The sequence below is a fragment of the Melanotaenia boesemani genome, chromosome 16 (genome assembly GCF_017639745.1).
Source record: "Melanotaenia boesemani isolate fMelBoe1 chromosome 16, fMelBoe1.pri, whole genome shotgun sequence".
Lineage (NCBI taxonomy): Eukaryota > Metazoa > Chordata > Actinopteri > Atheriniformes > Melanotaeniidae > Melanotaenia > Melanotaenia boesemani.
The window spans coordinates 5,820,091-5,839,302 of NC_055697.1; the positions used below are offsets into that span (position 1 = coordinate 5,820,091).

Genomic DNA, 19,212 nt, shown 5'->3' on the forward strand with positions numbered 1-19,212 from the left:
CAAAGGCTTGCACACACTTTACCATTAAATCTATAACTGTTCCCAAACTTTTCACTGGTACTATGAAATATTAAATTGAATTATTCTATTTATTTTTTATATGTAATTTGATTAATGATTCCACTCTATAATAATCTGTCTTAGGGTTTGTTTTGGCTTCAGATAGATCCCTATAGGCAGGTTCCAGGAAATCAGTAGTTCCAGCATCTTAACTTAAGTGAGTACCAGGAAATTTACTGTCGGTGGTGGTTTTAATTCAAGAACAGAAACAAGCAGGAGTAAAGAGCAGGTGGTGCTGCTCTAATTAACAAAAGAAACAAAACAGAATGGGTCTATCTTGGTAAGAGATAAACTATTAAACTCTTACAGACAACCATCATCCTCGTAGTTGGAATAATTCTGACAAGAAAAATCTAAATGGGATCATTTTGACTGACTGCAGTTGCAGAGAATTTCTGAAATTAGAGGGAATGTTCATTTTTACATAATTATTCACATTTTAATTGAAAATATGATAAAATGATTATTTATTGCAATTTATTACAATGAATGTGTACAAAACAAAATGCCCTTTGTATGATATAATGGGAAGGTCAAGTAAACATTTATGTGTGACAGATTATGAATGATTCCATTTCAGTTGTATTTAGATAAAACCACAACTCTGAGTACTCCAACACCCGCCTCCCTTTTACCTCAGCATCTTCTGCTCTTCCTGAACTACCCGCCATCTTTGTTCTGTCACCTGACAAATAACAACATATTGATCCATTCCAAGGAAACAAGATTTTTACTAAGTGGCTGTTTTTATCACCATTATAAAAGGCTCGACACACAGCATGCGACAAAGTGCCGGGCATCGCGCTCTCCGATCGCTTTCCACCAATAGATTTGATTGGTTATAATATTGGAAGGAATTTTGACATTTTCAAACCAGTCCTTGACAGACAAGGCATGACGGATGAAGAGTCAGAAGATTTTGCTCGAATGGACAGAAATCTTGCGGTTTATTCTATTGTACAAACAAGGAAACAGCACGGTGAATATCATAATTTGATGGCGGACCTCGAGGCTGATTCAGATAAATCCAGGACCTACGTTCAGACAAACTTACCCTGGCGCCACACGGCTGCCTTTTTATTTCCGTCTATATAATCTTTGCGTGAAGTATTGTAAAGTCTGGGAAATTCAGACACAGCTAAAATAATCTGTTCCTCCATGTTGAAAGGGTTTGCAGACTGCGCAGCCTCCCATGTGTCGAGCCAATTAGTGATTAAACAGCAGCTCAGAAAACAGAATTTCTTTGTGACGTTTTTGTTGACTCGCTCTAAAATAACTCCTGATGCCCTCCCCTCTTTTCTTTGCCCCCAAAGTTCTGGCTGAAGACACAACCACCATTCTCTGCTGCTGGCTAGTGCCACCAGAGCCTTCAACGGATAGACAGCAAAGACAGCCAATCACAATAGCAAGAAACTGAAGAGCAGAGCCAATAATATCAGCTGAAATAAATTATAAGGCGGGACTTATAGCAGCTGTGTTCTACAGAGAGCATGCTGAAGGAAAATGGTAGGGAGATGTCAGGACTTGATGGACATTGGTAGGGAAACGTTCCAACCAAATCAGCGTCCATGCTTTCACTCCCTGACCCCGAAAGGAAAACGGGGGCCTTATCTCTGGGCAACAACTACTTTCATAACAAATAAGAAAAAGCATCACCTGTAACATGTTCACCTGCAATCTATACCTTTAAGTACTTGATTTGTGTACTTGCTCTACAAAAGCCAATGGGAAGTTAAAACAGGCATACCCACGTTAAGCTGGAGCTGTTGAGAAGCATCACATGCAGGAAACTGTGTGCTGAGCCTCGACATGTAAATGATGCCCCACAAATATGAGCATCAGCCTGCTTCGGTTTAAAAAGGAGCTTTTCCTAGAAGCGGTTTTATAAATCAGAAATAGCTGAGACAGCCAACCGGAGATTCTGACACCGATTGCTTAGAAAATTAATTATGCTGCTCTCAAACGGCACAAATTCCTGCCAGAGTTTAAAATTATTTTCAGCAATTGATGGAGAAATATGCAGATCTGTCATGTCATGACAGCATTCCCTCCTCCACCACAGATGCATATTTGACCGTTCTTCATCGAACATGCCTTTGAACTTACTCTCTGCTAGAGTTAATTAGAGCTGATTAGCATCAACCTTATAAGGAAAGTTTGTTTCTTAATCATAAGCAGTGAGCCCATGAGAGGCGGCATAACATTATAAACTGTAGTTAGCAACATTTCAGTGTGTTATCAGGATATCCATGATGCTGATATTCATGCTCCCTGGAGATCTTCAGGTAAACTCCAAGTCTGCTTTAATGATTGTCTCCTGCATGTTGCAGAAAAATCTAGAATAAAGATATTTTCTCATCTTGGCTGCAGATATTTCTATCCAAGGTTTGTAAGTGTTTAAGTGAAGAAACCTTTCTTTATTTTACACATTTGAAGCTTTAAACTGTTTCTTTGAACTTAAATTTACTTACTCTGCATACATTTTTCCAAATAAAATAATAATTTCTTGCTTAAAAACAGCTGTGATGCAACACCTTATTTATTTTGTGTATATGGCGACTTATGCACATTGAGTGCCAGCTGACGCTCAATCTTTGTACGACTGTCACGAACTAAACATTGAGCTGTAATGTTAGAGCGATTCAGCCTCAAATGTTGGAAATATATATTTATTGAACTGTTGCTTGGTTTATACCTAGACATGTCAAAATGCTAAAAATTAAATTTCTAATACAGACAATCTTAAAATGATATTCTTAATTCCGTGTTTACTGTACTGTGTTTAACAAAAATCTGGGTAGTTCTTTTTCTTTAAAACTTTTGATCTAATTTAGTCTTTCTACAATCCTTTCTGCTTTGATTGAATCTTTATTAACAAACACACACATGCAGCAGAAATAAGAAGATCCTACAATCAGCAGATGCATGGGTAAGGGTGTCAGAATTGGGTATAAAAGAAGCATGCAACAAGGTACAGTATATTCCTTTTAAGCAATGATGATCTCACCGAAAATCAGGGTCATTGATAAGTTAACATTTTGGCCCTGTTCCTATTTTTTAGGCCCTTGCTCAAAAATTGCATGCCCATAATGAAATGAGTATTTCCCTGAAAACACACAGTCTATCTGAAAACTTTTGGAGTCATAGTAAAGGGACACTTGTGAAATGTGTTGAGAGGTGTAAATATCAGTATATGTGCTACCGATGAAGATTAAATGAAGATGGCACACAGCACAAAATGAAAAAATTTCAGCCTCATCTAAAAAGAATGCACTTTCAGGATGAAAATGCACATCTCTTTGTAATGATGCAGCTGTAGTGTGTGCAAACACTATTTCAGCAAAGGCCAACTCTGATAAAGTGAAGCAGTTCTGCAAAATTGCAAAGAAAATGGTTTGTCCGAACGACTGCATAGTATAAGATAAAAAAAAAATCCGGTTGCCATGGGGACCTCTGAGTGCATTAAGGCCAGTGTCGGATGTGTGAGAATGTGAGACATTAGATAATACTGTGTGAGAAACCGTCCTGCCACCATGATCAATATAGCCACAAGTACCTTGGAAAACCATTTTCACTACACAGTTTGATGCTGCAAATCTAACTTGAAACAGTATGTTTATGTGGCCTTGAATAGAAATTATATGGATATATGAGTCCATATTTCAGCTGCTTTTGGGGAAATAGTGATCCTGTTCTAGATGGCAAAACCTTTCAGGCTGTTGTCAATAAATGAGCTATAAAAACAAGGGTCTGTGATGGCATGGGGGGGAGTGCATCGTGTCCATATGTGTAAAGATGCCATTACAGCAAGTTTAGAGAGACAGATGCTACCATTTGGCTAAGTCTTTTCCCGTGAGCTGTGCGATTTATTTCAGCAGGATTATGCCAAACCTCATTCTGCACAACTTTTAACTCTTTATAGTTCACACTAATAAAAGAGAAAGAGAAAACAGTGTCTGCATTTTTTAACATTTTTGACAATAATAAAGAATGACAAACAATCACAACAGTAAAATCCAAAACAAAGACAAAAAACCTACAAACAACACCAAAGGAGTGAAGACAATCACATTCCAACAGATAAAGAGAAAAAAATAACATTTATATATTCATACGGAAAGCTCATGTGTGCTACCTCTGCATATTAGTGTGTGAAGACAAAAAAGTGGTAAGAGTGGGTGAGAGTGAACAACGATGTGAATGTTAGAGAGCGGGAGGATCTATGAGAAGGCAAACTTTTAAAAATATACAACTTACGAGTATAATCAAGGACAAATGACAATAAAGAACAGAAAAGTACAGAAAAAAAAAAGAAGAAGAAGAAGAAGAAAAGAAACCTACAATAATCCTTTCCAGGTCCGATGCAAGCTGGCCCCCACCCACTCTAGCTCCTGGTAAACCTAATGGTGAACTGCCACAGGGCATAAGGCCAGACCATCCTCCGCTCTAGCAGCCCCCCCCCCACTCCACCCCCCACCCCCCACAGAAGCTCTGTGAAGTGACAAATTTCTGTTGATTTCAGCTCAGAAATCCACCCTGACAGCAGCGTGTGTGCGCATCTCATCTGCAGACACGCACACGTTCTGCTGCGTGATAGGCTTTTGTCTTGACTGTACAGTTTGTCTTTGTTTAAGGGGGAGGAGACGCAGCAGACTGACAGATTAAAACAGAAGAGGAAAAAGAGATGAGGAAGAAGAGAGAAAACAGAAGTGGGCAAGGAAAAACAGGGAGAGAAAAGCATGGCTGTCAGCATGTTCCCCACTATACTGAAGATTAAACAGCTATCACCACATCAGCATACACTTGGACTAACAAGTCTCTCTATCACACACACACACACACACACACACACACACACACACACACACACACACACACACACAATGTCCTCAAATATCTCCTTGACACTAGGACTCTTCAACAGCAGGAGTACAGCCGATAAGAAGGAGAAGGATGAAAGAGAGAAGAACACCATCACGTAAATCTGCCAGCACACATGCATACACACATTTATTCTCACTACAGACAGCAGTCACTGCATACAACTGATGTATGCGTGCAATGCACACATACATCACACGTACATCAGTGGTTCCAGTATCTGCAGGTCAACAGAGAAGCTGCAGCTTCCTGATTACAGATGGATTCTGATAGCTGGCTCTGCCAATCTGTTCCCAAATTGGTTCACTTTATGGGATATAATGTCCTTATTGAACCTTTGGATCTCTGTTACCACATTAGAAACAAACAGAGAAAACCAGGAGGGAATTACCCTGAATTAATAAATGCAAAGGGGGGATCTAACAAGCTTATCGTTGCAATATCTACTATCCAACATGCAACACCAGTTCATAAACGTTTAGACACTTTTAAATGTAAATAAAAACAGAATGCAATGATTTACAAATCTAACAAATCCATATTTTATTTCCAGTAGAACTAAACATGTCAGGCGTTGAAACTGAGACATTTTATTATTAAATGGAAATTATTAGCTTATTCTAATTTTGATGGCAACAAAACATCTCTAAAAAGATGGAACAGGAGTAAGAAAAAGCTTTGGTCCAAATAAAAAACAACTGGCGCATTTGACAATTAATCCCGATTGGGAAATTTGGCTCAAGTTTCACCCATCTCCAGCAGATTTACCAGAGAGCAGTGGGCTGCCATGTTTAGGTGCCCGGGGAGGAGTTGGGTGAGTTACAGACCTTCCTCAGGGGCCCATGGTGGATCACCTCTGTTGCCAGCTCAGGAACCTGAACCGGGGTGTTCCAGACCCAAGCCCACCTCGGTAACCACCTCGGTAACCACCAGGCAACCCCTTCCCTTTTAAATAAAAATCAGTCTGGATCAAAATAACTGTTTAAGGCAAGTGCATTATAGAAGCCTTTTAAGAATTAAACTTCTTGTTCATCATTTTAAGTCGCAAGTTGTCACTTTTTTCTTTTACTTCTTCAAATGGGCAGTAAGAGTGAAGCAATGTGTTGACCTGAAAGCATTTCTGCTGCTTTTGTGGCAGAAATCTGATCTCATCATTGTAAGATAAATGATTCTTCAGACCCAACAAACTAAACTGAAAGAGTTGAAAATATCTCAGGTTTCCAGTGAGTTATGTTGTATTTAGTGTTACTGAACGGGCCAACAGACACATCAAACATGTTGCAGCCTCAGTAAATGCTATTAAATGTGTACTTGAATGGTTTCAGATACTGGCAAGTGGCTGGTTATTCACTATGACACAGGCTGGACAGGTTCATCATGTTATCTCAGTTGTATTTTCTATTCTTCAACATCCAGTTGCTGCCACTTTATACTTTAAATACAGCAATAAAAAGCTATCCTCTTCTTCTAATATACTAGTTCTTAAAATATGCACCAGCTCTACAAAGGTAGATCATTTATCGTACTAACAAAATGTAGCACAATTTAGTGAAATCTAAATTAAGAATTGAGGTTTCTTTGTTTTTATTGTGTTTTTATTGTGTTTTTATTACCTCTTACCTGAAGACGGTGGTGGTCTGAGCTCTCTCAGTTTGGTGTATCAGGGATACATGCTGCTGCTAATACAAACAGGGAGCAACAGAAGTTAAAGGTTAAACATCTAAAACGTCTCATATCTCAAATATATCGCAGCAGGTAGTTTAAGGGTGGCTGTAGCTCAGGAGGAAGAGCGGTTGTCTGCCAACCTGAAAGTCAGTGGTTTGATTCTAGGCTTCTCCTGACTACATGCAAAAGTGTCCTTGGACAAAACAAGGGCATCATCTCCAACCATTCTCCTCTGACCTCTGACATTGACCAGACATTCTGGTCCAGACAGCTGCTGCTCACTGGATATTTTCTCTTCTTCAGACCATTCTTTGTAAACCCTGGAGATGGTTGTGTGTGAAAATCCCAGCAGATCAACAGGTTCCGCAGTTAAAGTTAAGAAATTTTAAAGTTAAAAAACCAACAGTTGTTGTTTTTTGGATAGGGCTGCAACGATTAGTCGACATTGTCGACAATAAAAATAGTGGACAACAAATTTAGCCGTCAACTATTGTCGGCAAAAAAAAAAAAAAAAAAAAAAAAAAAAAAAAAAAAAACTGCCGAGTAAGACATCGTCTTCTAATCCTATCTCTGCTGAGAGTTGCACAATGCACATGCGCAGAGAGGGGGAAAAAATACACAGTGAGACATCGTCTTCTTTTTTAATCTCTGCAGAGAGTCTGCCAGTGGAAAAATATGGTGGCAGAGTAGGAAAGAAAACGGCGGTGGAGAACGTTAAAAGTCTGGCATAACTTAACATTAAACTTACAAAATAAATTAAATACATATGAGATTTGTAAAGCGGACCTTGTGTACCACGGAAGTACGTCTGCAACGCTCGAACATTTAGAGGAGAGGAGAAGGCACGCTGGACTTATATAATAACCTTATGCAAAATTTCAAAGCTAAAACTGAAATAAGATCCATTTATAATAATCATGAGATACATAATCCGATTGGTCGACTAGCCGTTTGAATAGTCGGTGACTAATCGACCATCAGAATAGTCATTAGTTGCAGCTCTATTTTGGCAGGCATCTAAGTTTTAGTCTTAGTTTTAGTCTTCAGGAAAAAAAATGCTTATTAGTTTCAGTCACATTTCTAAGTTTGACAGTTTTAGTCTAGTTTTAGTCGGTGAAAACTCAAAAGGGTTTTAGTCTAGTTTTAGTCAAATAAAAAGAGTATTAGTCTTTTAACAAATTAATTTAGGTGAATAATACATATTAAAAAGTGGAATCAAGGGTGACAGGTTATAACAAGTAATTCATAAAACAAGTTGACCTTAATGCTTTTACATAATAACCAGATCCTTTACCAGACTGAAAGCTTTAGCCAAGACTTTCCCATCAACAGGGATGCAAAGCTGCCGTGTCACTTAACTGCTGTTGGGCAGAAACTTTTATTTCTATATTTCACCTTTTTTCATGAACTGATGCCCTACTTCATCATACAAACATCTTCCACAAGAAAATAGCAGATCTATAAGTTCAACACATTGTGAGCTTGTTGTTTGGTTATTTTCATTAATAATTAGAAAATTAATAGGAATGGTTTTAGACTTAAGAAGGTTTCCAACCAACAGCAGATACTTTCTGATCTACTTAGGGTGATGCTTTGCACAGATAAAGTGTTAACTGTGGAATCAATTGCTCCAAAAAACAAAGAGCAACAACATCCTGACTTTGGTAACTGTGGCTTTATTTCTGAGAATTTTCTGAAGTGTAAAACTCCACCCTGAACACACACACGTCCAAAATATGAGCAAAGGATGAGGAACACATGCTCAACTTGACCTGGTCTGCCAGTGAAATTATGATGGATTATAGTTAAAATATGTCCATCTATCGTTTCGTTGTTTCCACCAAACCCCTTCGTCGACGCTGCGTCATGATTCATCTATGAATAAATAAACTGCTTGTCTGTGTGACGCTGCACGTCTGGTGGTGGGCGTGGCCAAGGTGCAGCAGCATTGCTGACTGACAGGTTGCGTTCACAATAGACAGAAATGTCGTTCCTTTTTAATGTCGGACAATCAGCCCTCGAACATTTTTGTCTCGTCAATAAAATCTCATAAATGTCTTGTCATGTTTTCGTCATCAGAGAGCCATTTTTAGCTCGTCACCGTCTTGTTATTGTCATGAAAAAAAAGGTTTGTCAACAAAATAAATTTGTCATCGTCGTCGTTGACGAAAACAACACTGACCAACAACCATGCCACGCTCAGTCACCTAAATCTTCTTTCTTCCTCACTCTGATGCTGTTTGAACTTCAACATGTTATCATGACCAAATGTGTTGAGTTGCTGTCATGTGACTATTTTTGTTAAACAACTAAAGAGGTGTACCTAATAAAGTGACGAGTGAGTGTATAAATCAGTGCAGATTTCAGTAATAAGACTTCAAAATTCCAGATAAAGTGAATGTTATGGAACTAAATGAGCAGAGAACTACACCGGTGTAATACAAAAAACCGAAAAGACATATGGAGGTAGAACAGAAATGTGATGAAACATTTTGAAAAGCACTAACATGAAAATGATCCAAATGAGAAACATTTAAAAAGCAGATGCAGTCTGTCAGACAGAAAACACAAAAGCAGACCTATTTTGTTCTGTTTCACTGTCAGATGGCATGTTTGCCCAAAGCCTACATTCCAGCTCCCTGTAGAACATGTGAACACGCGCACACGCACACACGCACACACACACACGCAGCAGAACTCACACAGCTGAGAGTGATGCTATTCCCTCACTGCTTGGAAGGCCATGGAAACACTCTGAATTTGCAAACCATGACCCAGAAACGCACTCCCCCTCCCCCACATACAAGCACATATAAACACACAAACCAACGATTACACTCAGTAAAAAGCAAGCACACATCCTGTGACCTCACTTCCAGACATGAGCAACTGCAGCTCATTCTGACGTCTGCTGTGAGATCACCGTCTCTTCAGACCTACATCGCTCATTTCTGTCCAAACACTCATGATGGCTGACAGCAGTTAACTTTCATTAACCTTTTCATCTGTTTTCTGATAGAAAAACAACTGCGTATATTTTCTGTCATGACATCAGGACGTCTTCGGCTGGTGAGGTCTGGTTAATGAAGAGACTCTATTCATTTAGTAAAAGACCAGCGTTAAGGAATTTATTTATTTCATATCTGCTAAAAACCTGTTTAATATCCAAGTTAAGATATCAAAGCTACCAGATGTGCTTCTCATCTCTATGCCCCTGTGCATGAACGAGATGATCCATATTGATGCATGCAGTACAACTAAAGCATCTGTGAGCGACATGAATGCTGATGAGGTGTTTTACTCAAGGATTCAGGAGGAGTGGCCTTCCTCCTGTCACACATTCATCATTCATAATGCAACGCTATAGAAAGCACACTTCTCGTCATCACTCAAGCTTTCTGCAGAGGTGTACATTAAGCCTTATCAGTGTCCTTCCGTTTTATTTTCTTCTTTTTTTTTTTTTTTACAAATCAGACTTTACAGTCAGCAAGTCCACTTTTGTGTAGGTACGATTGTCTACAGCAATCACCTGACAGAAAGGTGACTTTAACTACATATTTCTAACACATGAGCTAGGACTGGGTGATACATCAGATATACATGATGCATCGGATACACTCGATGTATCCCAAGACGTTTTACGTGCGATATATAAAATGTCTATATTGCGAACATCGGGTACAAACTGACACAGCAGCGTTTTAAGTGTTTACATGTGATTTTCTTCGTAGTGCAGCTTCTCTCACTCACACCAGACAAACGGCTCTCTCCCCCACCCATCCAGAAAAATGCAGCTAGCTAGCTAGCAAGCTAGTTTATGATCATAAAGTAAGTAAGTACGCAAGTAAAGTTTATTTATAAAGCACTTTTCACAGATAAAAGTCACAAAGTGCTGTACATAAAATGGGTGCAATAAAAACATAAAAATGGCATAAAATAAATAACAACCATCAACCGAAAGCTTTCCTGAATAAAATAGTCTTCAACTGCTTTTTAAAGGAATCCACAGAGTCGACCACACGGAGGGACAGGGGCAAGTCATTCCAGAGTCTCGGGGCTACAGCCTGAAGAGCCAAGTCTCTCCGGGTTTTAAAATGGGTCTTTGGGACTTTCAGGAGGCTCTGGCCTAGGGGTACACCCTGAGTAGGGACACAGCAAGTGGGCAATATACTGGGGGGCTTGACCACGTAACGCCCAGAAAGTTCAAACTAAAATTTTAAAGTCAAAATGAAATTAGACTGGAAGCCAATGAAGTCTTGATAAAACAGGGGTTATGTGGGCTGTTCTGGGTGTACCTGTCAACAGTGTGGAGGCAGAGTTCTGCACTAACTGAAGTCTGTTGAGAGTCGTCTTAGTGATACAAGTGAAAATAGAATTACAATAATCAATACGAGATGAGATAAATAAATATTCATTTCAAGATCTGATTTTGACAACATTCTCCTAACTTTAGAGACAAATCTTAAATAATAAAAACAATTGTTAGTCAGCTGTCAGGAACGACCCTCCAAATAGCTTGATCAAATACAACCACAAGGTTTCTGAAGCTGGTTTTAATAGACGAGGCCAGAGCACCGAGACGGTTTTTGATCAGGGGAATCTTTTTATGATAAACCTGATCAAATTATGATGATGGAGCAATGATCAGAGTTTCTGTTTTGATTGAATTTATCAGAAAGTAATTTGAAGAGAGCCAGTTTCTTAAGCAAGACATACATTCCAGGAGCACAGATTAAAATGAAACAGTCACTGAAAGAACAATACAACTAAATATCATCAGCATAAAAGTGATAGGACATATTTTTAAAACCATGAATCAGCTTACCAAGAGGCATCAGATACAACAAAAACACAACAGGACCAAGAACAGAACCCTATGCATATATGAGGAAAACCACTGGAGGACAGATCCAGAAAACCCCATCTCTGATGCAGTTAGTGTTAAATAAGAGCTGATCTTAAACCAGATAGTTTTGTTTGTTTTACAGGTAATTCATGCAACAATTTCCAACGTGCACTCTCCCTCTGCTGGTAGGAGTGTAGCTTACCTGTGTGTGCATGCAGCATGGAACAGTCTAACAAGGTCTAACAAGGAAAAGTCTATGGAAAAATCAAACATCTGTGTGAAACTTTGAGTGTGAGACTTTGTGGTTGGACTTTTTGGGTCACAAAGTTTAACCATGCTATCCAGCACAAAAGTGGCAGACTAACATGCAGAGACCTCAAATGTCAATATTCCAATGAATACAGTAAGACTGACTATCAACATCATTATTAGACATCATCTTTGTAGGGAATGAAAACATAAGCACTGTATAATATTTGAAGCTGCAACATGTGGGCCGATGCAGCTATCAAATGTCTTTGATGATGATCCCTTTCAGTCAGGATTTCAGAAACATCTCAGCACTGAAACTGCCACCATCAGAGCCTAGAATTACATCAATCTGATTACAGTCAGCAGCAGAAGTTCAATTGTGGTTTTGCTAGATCTCAGTGGTGTTTTTGTCACAGTCAGTCATAAGAGCCTATAAGAAAGACTGGCAAATTGGTTGTGAATCTCCAGTCTGGTTCTGAATTGGTTTGAATCCTACTTGTAAGACAGGGGCTACTTTGCATCAATCAGTAACTAAAGATCTACTCCAATAAAGATGACATGAGGCGTTCCCCCTATTGTTCAACTTCTATATGCTCCTACAAGGTCAGATCATGGAAACAAACCAAATATCTGGTCATACTTATGCTGATGACACTCAGCTTTATATTACTGCCTCACCAGAACACTGGTCCCAGACAAAGCTTCAGTTCGGTCAAATCAATATGCGGATGTATTGGAATTTACTGCAGCTAAATCAAGATAAATCTGAAATCATTGTTTAGAAATAAGGATAAGCGTCCAAAGATTAGTGCCCAGCTTCAGTCAGCAATTTAACAAATCAATAGATCAAAATATCGGTGTCATGTTGGACTCTGAGCTAAGTTTTAACAGCCATATTAAAGCAGGGGCCTAGTCAGCCTTTTACCACCTGAATAATATATCTAGAATAAGAGGACTGATGGCTCAAAATAACTTAGAAAACCTGCTTTGTCATTTGTTTTCAGTAGTCTTGATGTAATGGAGTTTTCACGGATCTGTCCAAAAACTCAGTGCAACAACTGCAACTAATCCAGAATGCTGTTGTTCATGTTCTCAAAAAGACCAAAAGAAGGAAACCTACCACTTTTCTCAGGTCTATACACCAGCTTTCTATGAGATAAATAATTCATTTTAAAATGTTGATGCTGGTGTACAAGGCTACGATTTATATAATTGATCTGCTGATGCCATATGAGTCGCCAAAATTTCTGTATGTATGAAATGTGCTGTATGACAAAATTTTTCTTTGCGATAAAATAATGTTGGATCAACACTAAATTCAAGGCCTTATACAGTGAAAATCGCACAGTGAGTAATTTAAATTTTACAGAATTGTAGATTGTTTGGACCAAACGCCTCTCCCGGTAATCATTAAACTGTGTATTTTCATACAAGAGCTTTCTCAATTAACGCTTTGCTGTTTAGACTCCATGATTTCTCGCTGCCACCAAACAAACAACCACGCTTCTGGTGGAAAGCTCACAGTTTCTGATGAGAGTAAGAGTTGCCAGTCGGGTCACCAGTCCATCGCTTGGCCAAACAAGCATTCACGCTCACACTCAACTTAGAATGACGAATTAACCTAACATGCATATTTCTGGATGGTGGGAGGAAGCCGGTACCAGGAGAGCTGAAGCTCCCTTGAAGACAAATTGCTGAGGTCCCCTACTTTTATTTTTATTTTTTTTCAGAGCTGTAGTTACCATGACGATGTTTGGTTACTGCTCCTTTCAGGTGATGGTGTTCTCCCTTTATTTGGCTGTTAAGATGGATCAGGTCTAATGTCATTCGGGTCAAGTTCGCTTGTGTTGGGAGGTTCAACATTTTCTGAAACTCGAAGAGCTCAAGTGTGTGTGTGTGTGTGTGTGTGTGTGTGTGTGTGTGTGTGTGTGTGTGTGTGTGTGTGTGTGAGCCAGGCTCCCAGAAAATCTAATTTATCTTGGGTTACACCGACTCTGTCTTTGACTATAATTTTTCTATTTAATGAACCTTTGCTGTTGTTTGTATGCAGCATCTGTACCTTTATGTTGTTGCGCCTCTCCACTTTGTCAGCATCCTTCTCTTTCTTCTTCTCCTCTTTTTTCTTCTCACCCTCCCTCTGCAGACAAGAAAAGGGGTGGTATAAAACAGTGGCATGTTTTTCACATGTTTAATCTCTAAAACATATATGTCAAACTCAACGCCCGCGGGCCACATCTGGCCCATGAATGAATTATCTTTGGCCCTCATGATCATATCTAATCACTGTTAGAGCTGGCCCCCTGATAGAGTGCACGCACCGCCATAATACTACAAGCCCCACAATGCCCTGCCAGTGCGTTGGTGTGCCAGTTATGGGCCCTCAAGCATGTACCTCACTGACAGCTGCTCACCTTGGTCAATGACCCCTCTCCACAAAAAATGGAGAAAAAAGAGAAAAGTGGACTTTGAAAACAGAGAATATGTTTGCGGGTGTAAAGGACAAAGCTGTGTCTTCTGTGTGGAGACAGTGAGGCTGTGATAAATTAATACAATGTAAGAAGACACTTTGAAATGAAGCACCCCAACAGATACAAGTGTCTGGACAGGAAACAAAGGCTTCAAAAGTAGAAGAGTTAACCCTTTAGCCACCAAAGTTTTTAAAACTTTTTTTTCTTTTGTTTTGACTTGTCCTGTCCAGCACGGTAACAGCAGAATGATGGTCTGGCTGCTGTGCTGTGCCGAACAAATTTACTTTGCCAAGAGGAGCTTTATGGGTATTAGACTCCTCTTGATAATCTGATCGATTTATTTTTTTTTTTTTTCAAATTATGGATTTTATGTAATTTTGCTGGACCTGACTGGAGGGGACAGAAAAAAGGAGAACAGTGAAGACAAGTAAAAAAGAAAGTAGACAAAAGAAAGAGGAGACAGAGATACAAGAGATAGAAGCAATGACCCTTCAATCCAACCTACACCAGACAACCAACTGCTTCACCTGTACAAAAGAACAGAGAATTTTACAGAAAAACAAAGCTGACAAAGCTCATCAGGAGTTTCTAAGAAAATAACAACAACAAAAATAAACAAAAACAAAAACAAACATGTATCACAACAACAACATCCAAAGTACCAGAAACACACAAAGAAAACCTTAACACATAAATGTGAGTGTGTCAGCATGCAGAGGATGAGGAATGAGGAGTGATGATCGTGCAAAAGCAACCACGCCTCTGCAGCGGCTAGAGGCAGACTAGGGCGACCCAGAGACCCGGGCCATCAGCAGCAATCCCAAGGCACGAACCCAAGCTACCCCACCACGAAGACAACCCCAGACCCACCCAGAGGATGGCAGAGGAAGGCCCCAGCCAGAGTTTTTAAAAGTTTCTAAGGGAAACTATAAGTTAGAAAAAATGTTGAAAATGAAATAGTTTATGATGGCAGTAAAATTACTCATCTAATTTCATATTAGCAGCCCTATTAGTTTTATTCAATAACTTTCACTATGAAACTATGACACACATTCATTCCTATACACACACAGTATATACATATATACATATACTTATATATACTTATATACTATATTAATGTCGTTTTATAGGCAATAGCTAACAGGTTCTGTTAGTTCCAGGTTCAATATGTGCAATAAGGTCATTTTAATAAGTTTTTAATAAACACTGAACCAGTCTGGACCTCAGCTTGTTCCAATCTTTTCATTTTGGCCTGCTGTGTATTTGAGTTTGACACCCCTGCAATAAAATCCCAGACACCCAACAGCTGGAAAAATGTGGCTCTGGAAGGACAAAGTCCCCAAAGATGATGCCAGGTGAGTCACAACTGGAGCTTTTATGAGGGTACAGCACCAGAATTAACATGTAATGCTACTTAAGAATGCAGAAACAAGGTACTTCTCTTCATTAAATCCCCATTTAATGTCTATTATAACATCCAGTTGGAGGAGTCACGAGTCCTGGTAGTAAAGATTTGATGTACGTCAAAGCAACAACTAGATCCCTTTCCTTAATGTGATTTTAATGCACTCACCATGCAGATTTAATGTGCAGACATTATTAGCGTGCAGAGTTGATGCAGTGTTTTCAGGTTAATGCTTCTGTCTTGCTTTGTTATGTGCAAATGAGACTGTCCTGATGCCAACGAGCTTTAGCTAATGCCTGTCAGCATGCCAGAGAGAAAGCTTTACATGAGCGGGTGTAGCCCTATAATCTGGCCATTATAGTAACAATAACAATCTGCTTCACTCTCTCTGCAATTACTTCATCTGATGTTTATCTATTCATAGTTATTTACACAGAGATGCTTATTTGTTTCGAGAACATTGTAAACAGCAGCACACAATCATTAATATTTATAAGGATGCAAATCAGCAAAGAGGCATCTGCTATGGTTGTAGATTTTGTGCCATTTTTATCTTTTGGAATTCAATCTTAAAATGTAAACACAGGAAAATTTAAAAGAAAACTGTCTGACTCAGAAAGTCTGGATCAGATCTTTTTCTTAAATTTTTAAATTAAAATTTTTGATCAATTTGCCACAGACATAACAGTGAGAAGAGAGGCAACTGTTAGCATAGTAACAGCTTCAGATTCAGGTTTAAACTGATCAATAGCCTTCACTACATAACTTAGCGTTTGCAGCGCTATGTTATAACTTTGTCAACACATCATTTATCTGCGAAGCTGTGGCAGGCACCGGGATTTTGACTCCATCTGCTATGCGCTGATGATGCTTGTGTTACCTGGTTTGCCTAAGCATTAGCAAGCCATTATACTCCCTCATGATCCTTCCTAACAAAACACTGCAAACTGTGTTCCTGCTATCATGTTAGCTAACCTTCTAATTCTAACAGTCAACTAAAACCAAACGAAAGCTGACCATGTGAGCAAGTGCAAAGTAATATGGAGGTACGGCTGATTCTCTGAATGAAGTGAATGAAGTTGAAGAAAGTTGAACATTGGATACAGAATGAAAGAAAAATTGTTAAGTGCAGTTTCTCAGCCTCAGGATCCAGCAGAACAACGATGACTCCAGGGGCCTCATTAATAAAACTGAGCTTAGCAAAGCAGATTTCAGGTGCGTACGTAGGGGCAGAAATGCAGAGCACAAAAACTTGCAGATTTATAAAATTTATAAAAGAGTGAACATGCACGTCCCACACCTGTTTCCGTTTATAAATCAGAATCAACTCTACAGCTGGCGCACGTCAGGGAACGCCTAGAATAAATATTCATCATATCATTTCCATGATGGCTCAGGAGGAGAAAAGAAGGGAGAAGCTGACTTTTTCGGGATGGAAAACTGAGATTCTGATGGACCATGTTTAAAACCATGAAAAAGGTTTTGTTTGGTGGGGACGGCATGGTCATCACCAGGGTCAGAAAGGCAGAAAAGTGGCAGCAGGTGGCAGACAGCATCAGACACACCAGAGGTACCCGGTAATGCAGGTCATTTATTCCTTTTATAATAAGTTTTCATTTATAAAGTGAAAATGTACAGACACACAACTGATATTGGTACCAGGTTATTTAGTGTTAAACAATATTTATTTATAGTTCCTGGGTATTTCATCTGGGTGGGCGGTGCTGCAGCTGTGATTGGAGAGGGGGAGGCCAGAGACGCCACCCAGTACCGCAGCAGCCGTGTCCTCAGAGGAAGTCCTGCAGGTGCAGAGGGACACCAGCACTGCCAAAAACAAGGCGTGGCCAATGAGTTGAGGGAAATAAAGACTGTCTTGATGTCTTGGAACAACACTCAAAGCATTGTGAATTAAAAAAATAGAAGAAAAAAAAAGAAAGAAAAAAAAAACTCCACCTCTTTTGAGTTTCATAAGCGTTGCATCAGTAGACGCTCCAGCCTCCAGTCTGCTTCCCACTCTGCTGGGTCTTAGAATGAATGAGTCATGGGTGGGACCAGGCCAAACAGCCATGTTGAGCAACATGTTGGCATCACATATGATTTGGACGTTTAGAGAATGAAAATGCTTTGGTTAATGACAGCTAATTTCATTTACAATTTGCAATTTCCATTTTTTCCATTTGAAAATTCATTTTATTCTCACTTAATGATTTTATTGTAGTTTTAGTGCAGCCAATAACACTGATTACATCGGGGAAACTGGACATTGCTGCAAATTGCATTGATTTGTTTGCCTGTTAAGCCCCAGTGTACAAAATTTAACATAATGTTGTGACAAACCAGTAATGCCGTCTAACAAGTCTGGCATAACAAGGCTGAAGGTTGGCTGTGTTATCCCCGACCTGTCAGCGTGGTCCCTCCTGAAGGAACCCAGTGTTGTCAGCACTTACAGAGGGCCTGGCACGTCGTGGTTTTTCCTGGTGGTGTGTGGCCTCTGTAATGCCGGGCCAAAGCATCACAGAGGTCATTCTAGTATGCAACAAGTGTATACAGAACGAAATTTTGTTGCATGGGCTCATCACAGTAAAATAAAATATAATATACAGTTAAAGAACATAAAAGGATACGCATATACATATGTCCTGACTAAGATATATATACATGTATAATTTAAAAAAGATAAGAAATATATACAGCTAAAAATAGATAAGAATACAAAAACAGATAAGAGTGGATGCAGCTGCGGAACCTTTTTCCAGAGGCCATCAGTGAGAACAAACCATGGTGTGGGTGTGAGGAATCACTGGTGATGTTTCTGGCTCGGGACAAGCAGCACTTTTGTGCAATGACCTCAGTGGAAGGAAGAGAAGTCCCAATAATCCTCTCTGTGGTCCTCACCAATCTCCTCAGATTCTTCCAGTCAGATGCTCTGCAGCCACCACTCCACACACAGATGCAACTCGTCAGAATGCTCTCTATGGTGCCTCTGTACCAGGCAGGTGGGCTCTTCATCTTGCACAGGAAGTACATCCTCTGCTGTGCCCTCTTGACCAATGATGCTGTGTTTACAGACCAGGTGAGATCTTCTGAGATGTGCACCCCCAGGAACTTTGTGCTGCTGACCATCTCCACAGCCTTGCTGTTGATGAGGAGTGGAGCATGACTGGGCTGTTTTTCCTGAAGTCGACAATAATCTCTTTAGTTTTGTCCACATTCAGGATCAGGTTGTTGTCTCTGCACCAGCCCACCAACTGCTCCACCTCCTCTCTGTAGGCCAAGTCGTTGTTGTCCCTGATGAGGCCCACCACTGTTGTGTCGTCCGCAAACTTCACAATGTGGTTGGTGGCAGACCTGGGGGCACAGTCGTATGTCATCAAACTGAACAGCAGAAGGCTCAAGACACAGCCTTGGGGGGAGCCTGTACTGAGGGTGATGACCCTGAAGGTGTTTTGCTCGACCTGCACTGACTGTGATCTGTCGGTGAGGAAGTCCAGCAACCAGTTGCACAGGGGAAATGAATGCCAAGGGTCCCAGTTTGTCTACCAGATGTTGCGGAATGATGGTATTAAATGCTGAACTGAAGACCAAGAACAGCTTTCGAACATGAGTTTTCTTCTCCTCCAGATGTGCTAGGC

The 19,212-nt window shown here is 39.8% G+C and overlaps 1 protein-coding gene across 2 annotated transcripts in view; it reads right to left on the reverse strand.

Moving 5' to 3' along the window:
• The window catches only part of smap1 (small ArfGAP 1), a 149,867-nt gene that overhangs the window by 71,243 nt on the left and 59,412 nt on the right, over positions 1-19,212 (reverse strand). For both annotated transcript variants that reach the window (XM_042010277.1, XM_042010276.1), the window contains exon 6: positions 13,764-13,841. In XM_042010277.1, coding sequence (XP_041866211.1) covers positions 13,764-13,841 — 78 coding nt within the window. The remainder of the gene's footprint in view (positions 1-13,763; positions 13,842-19,212) is intronic.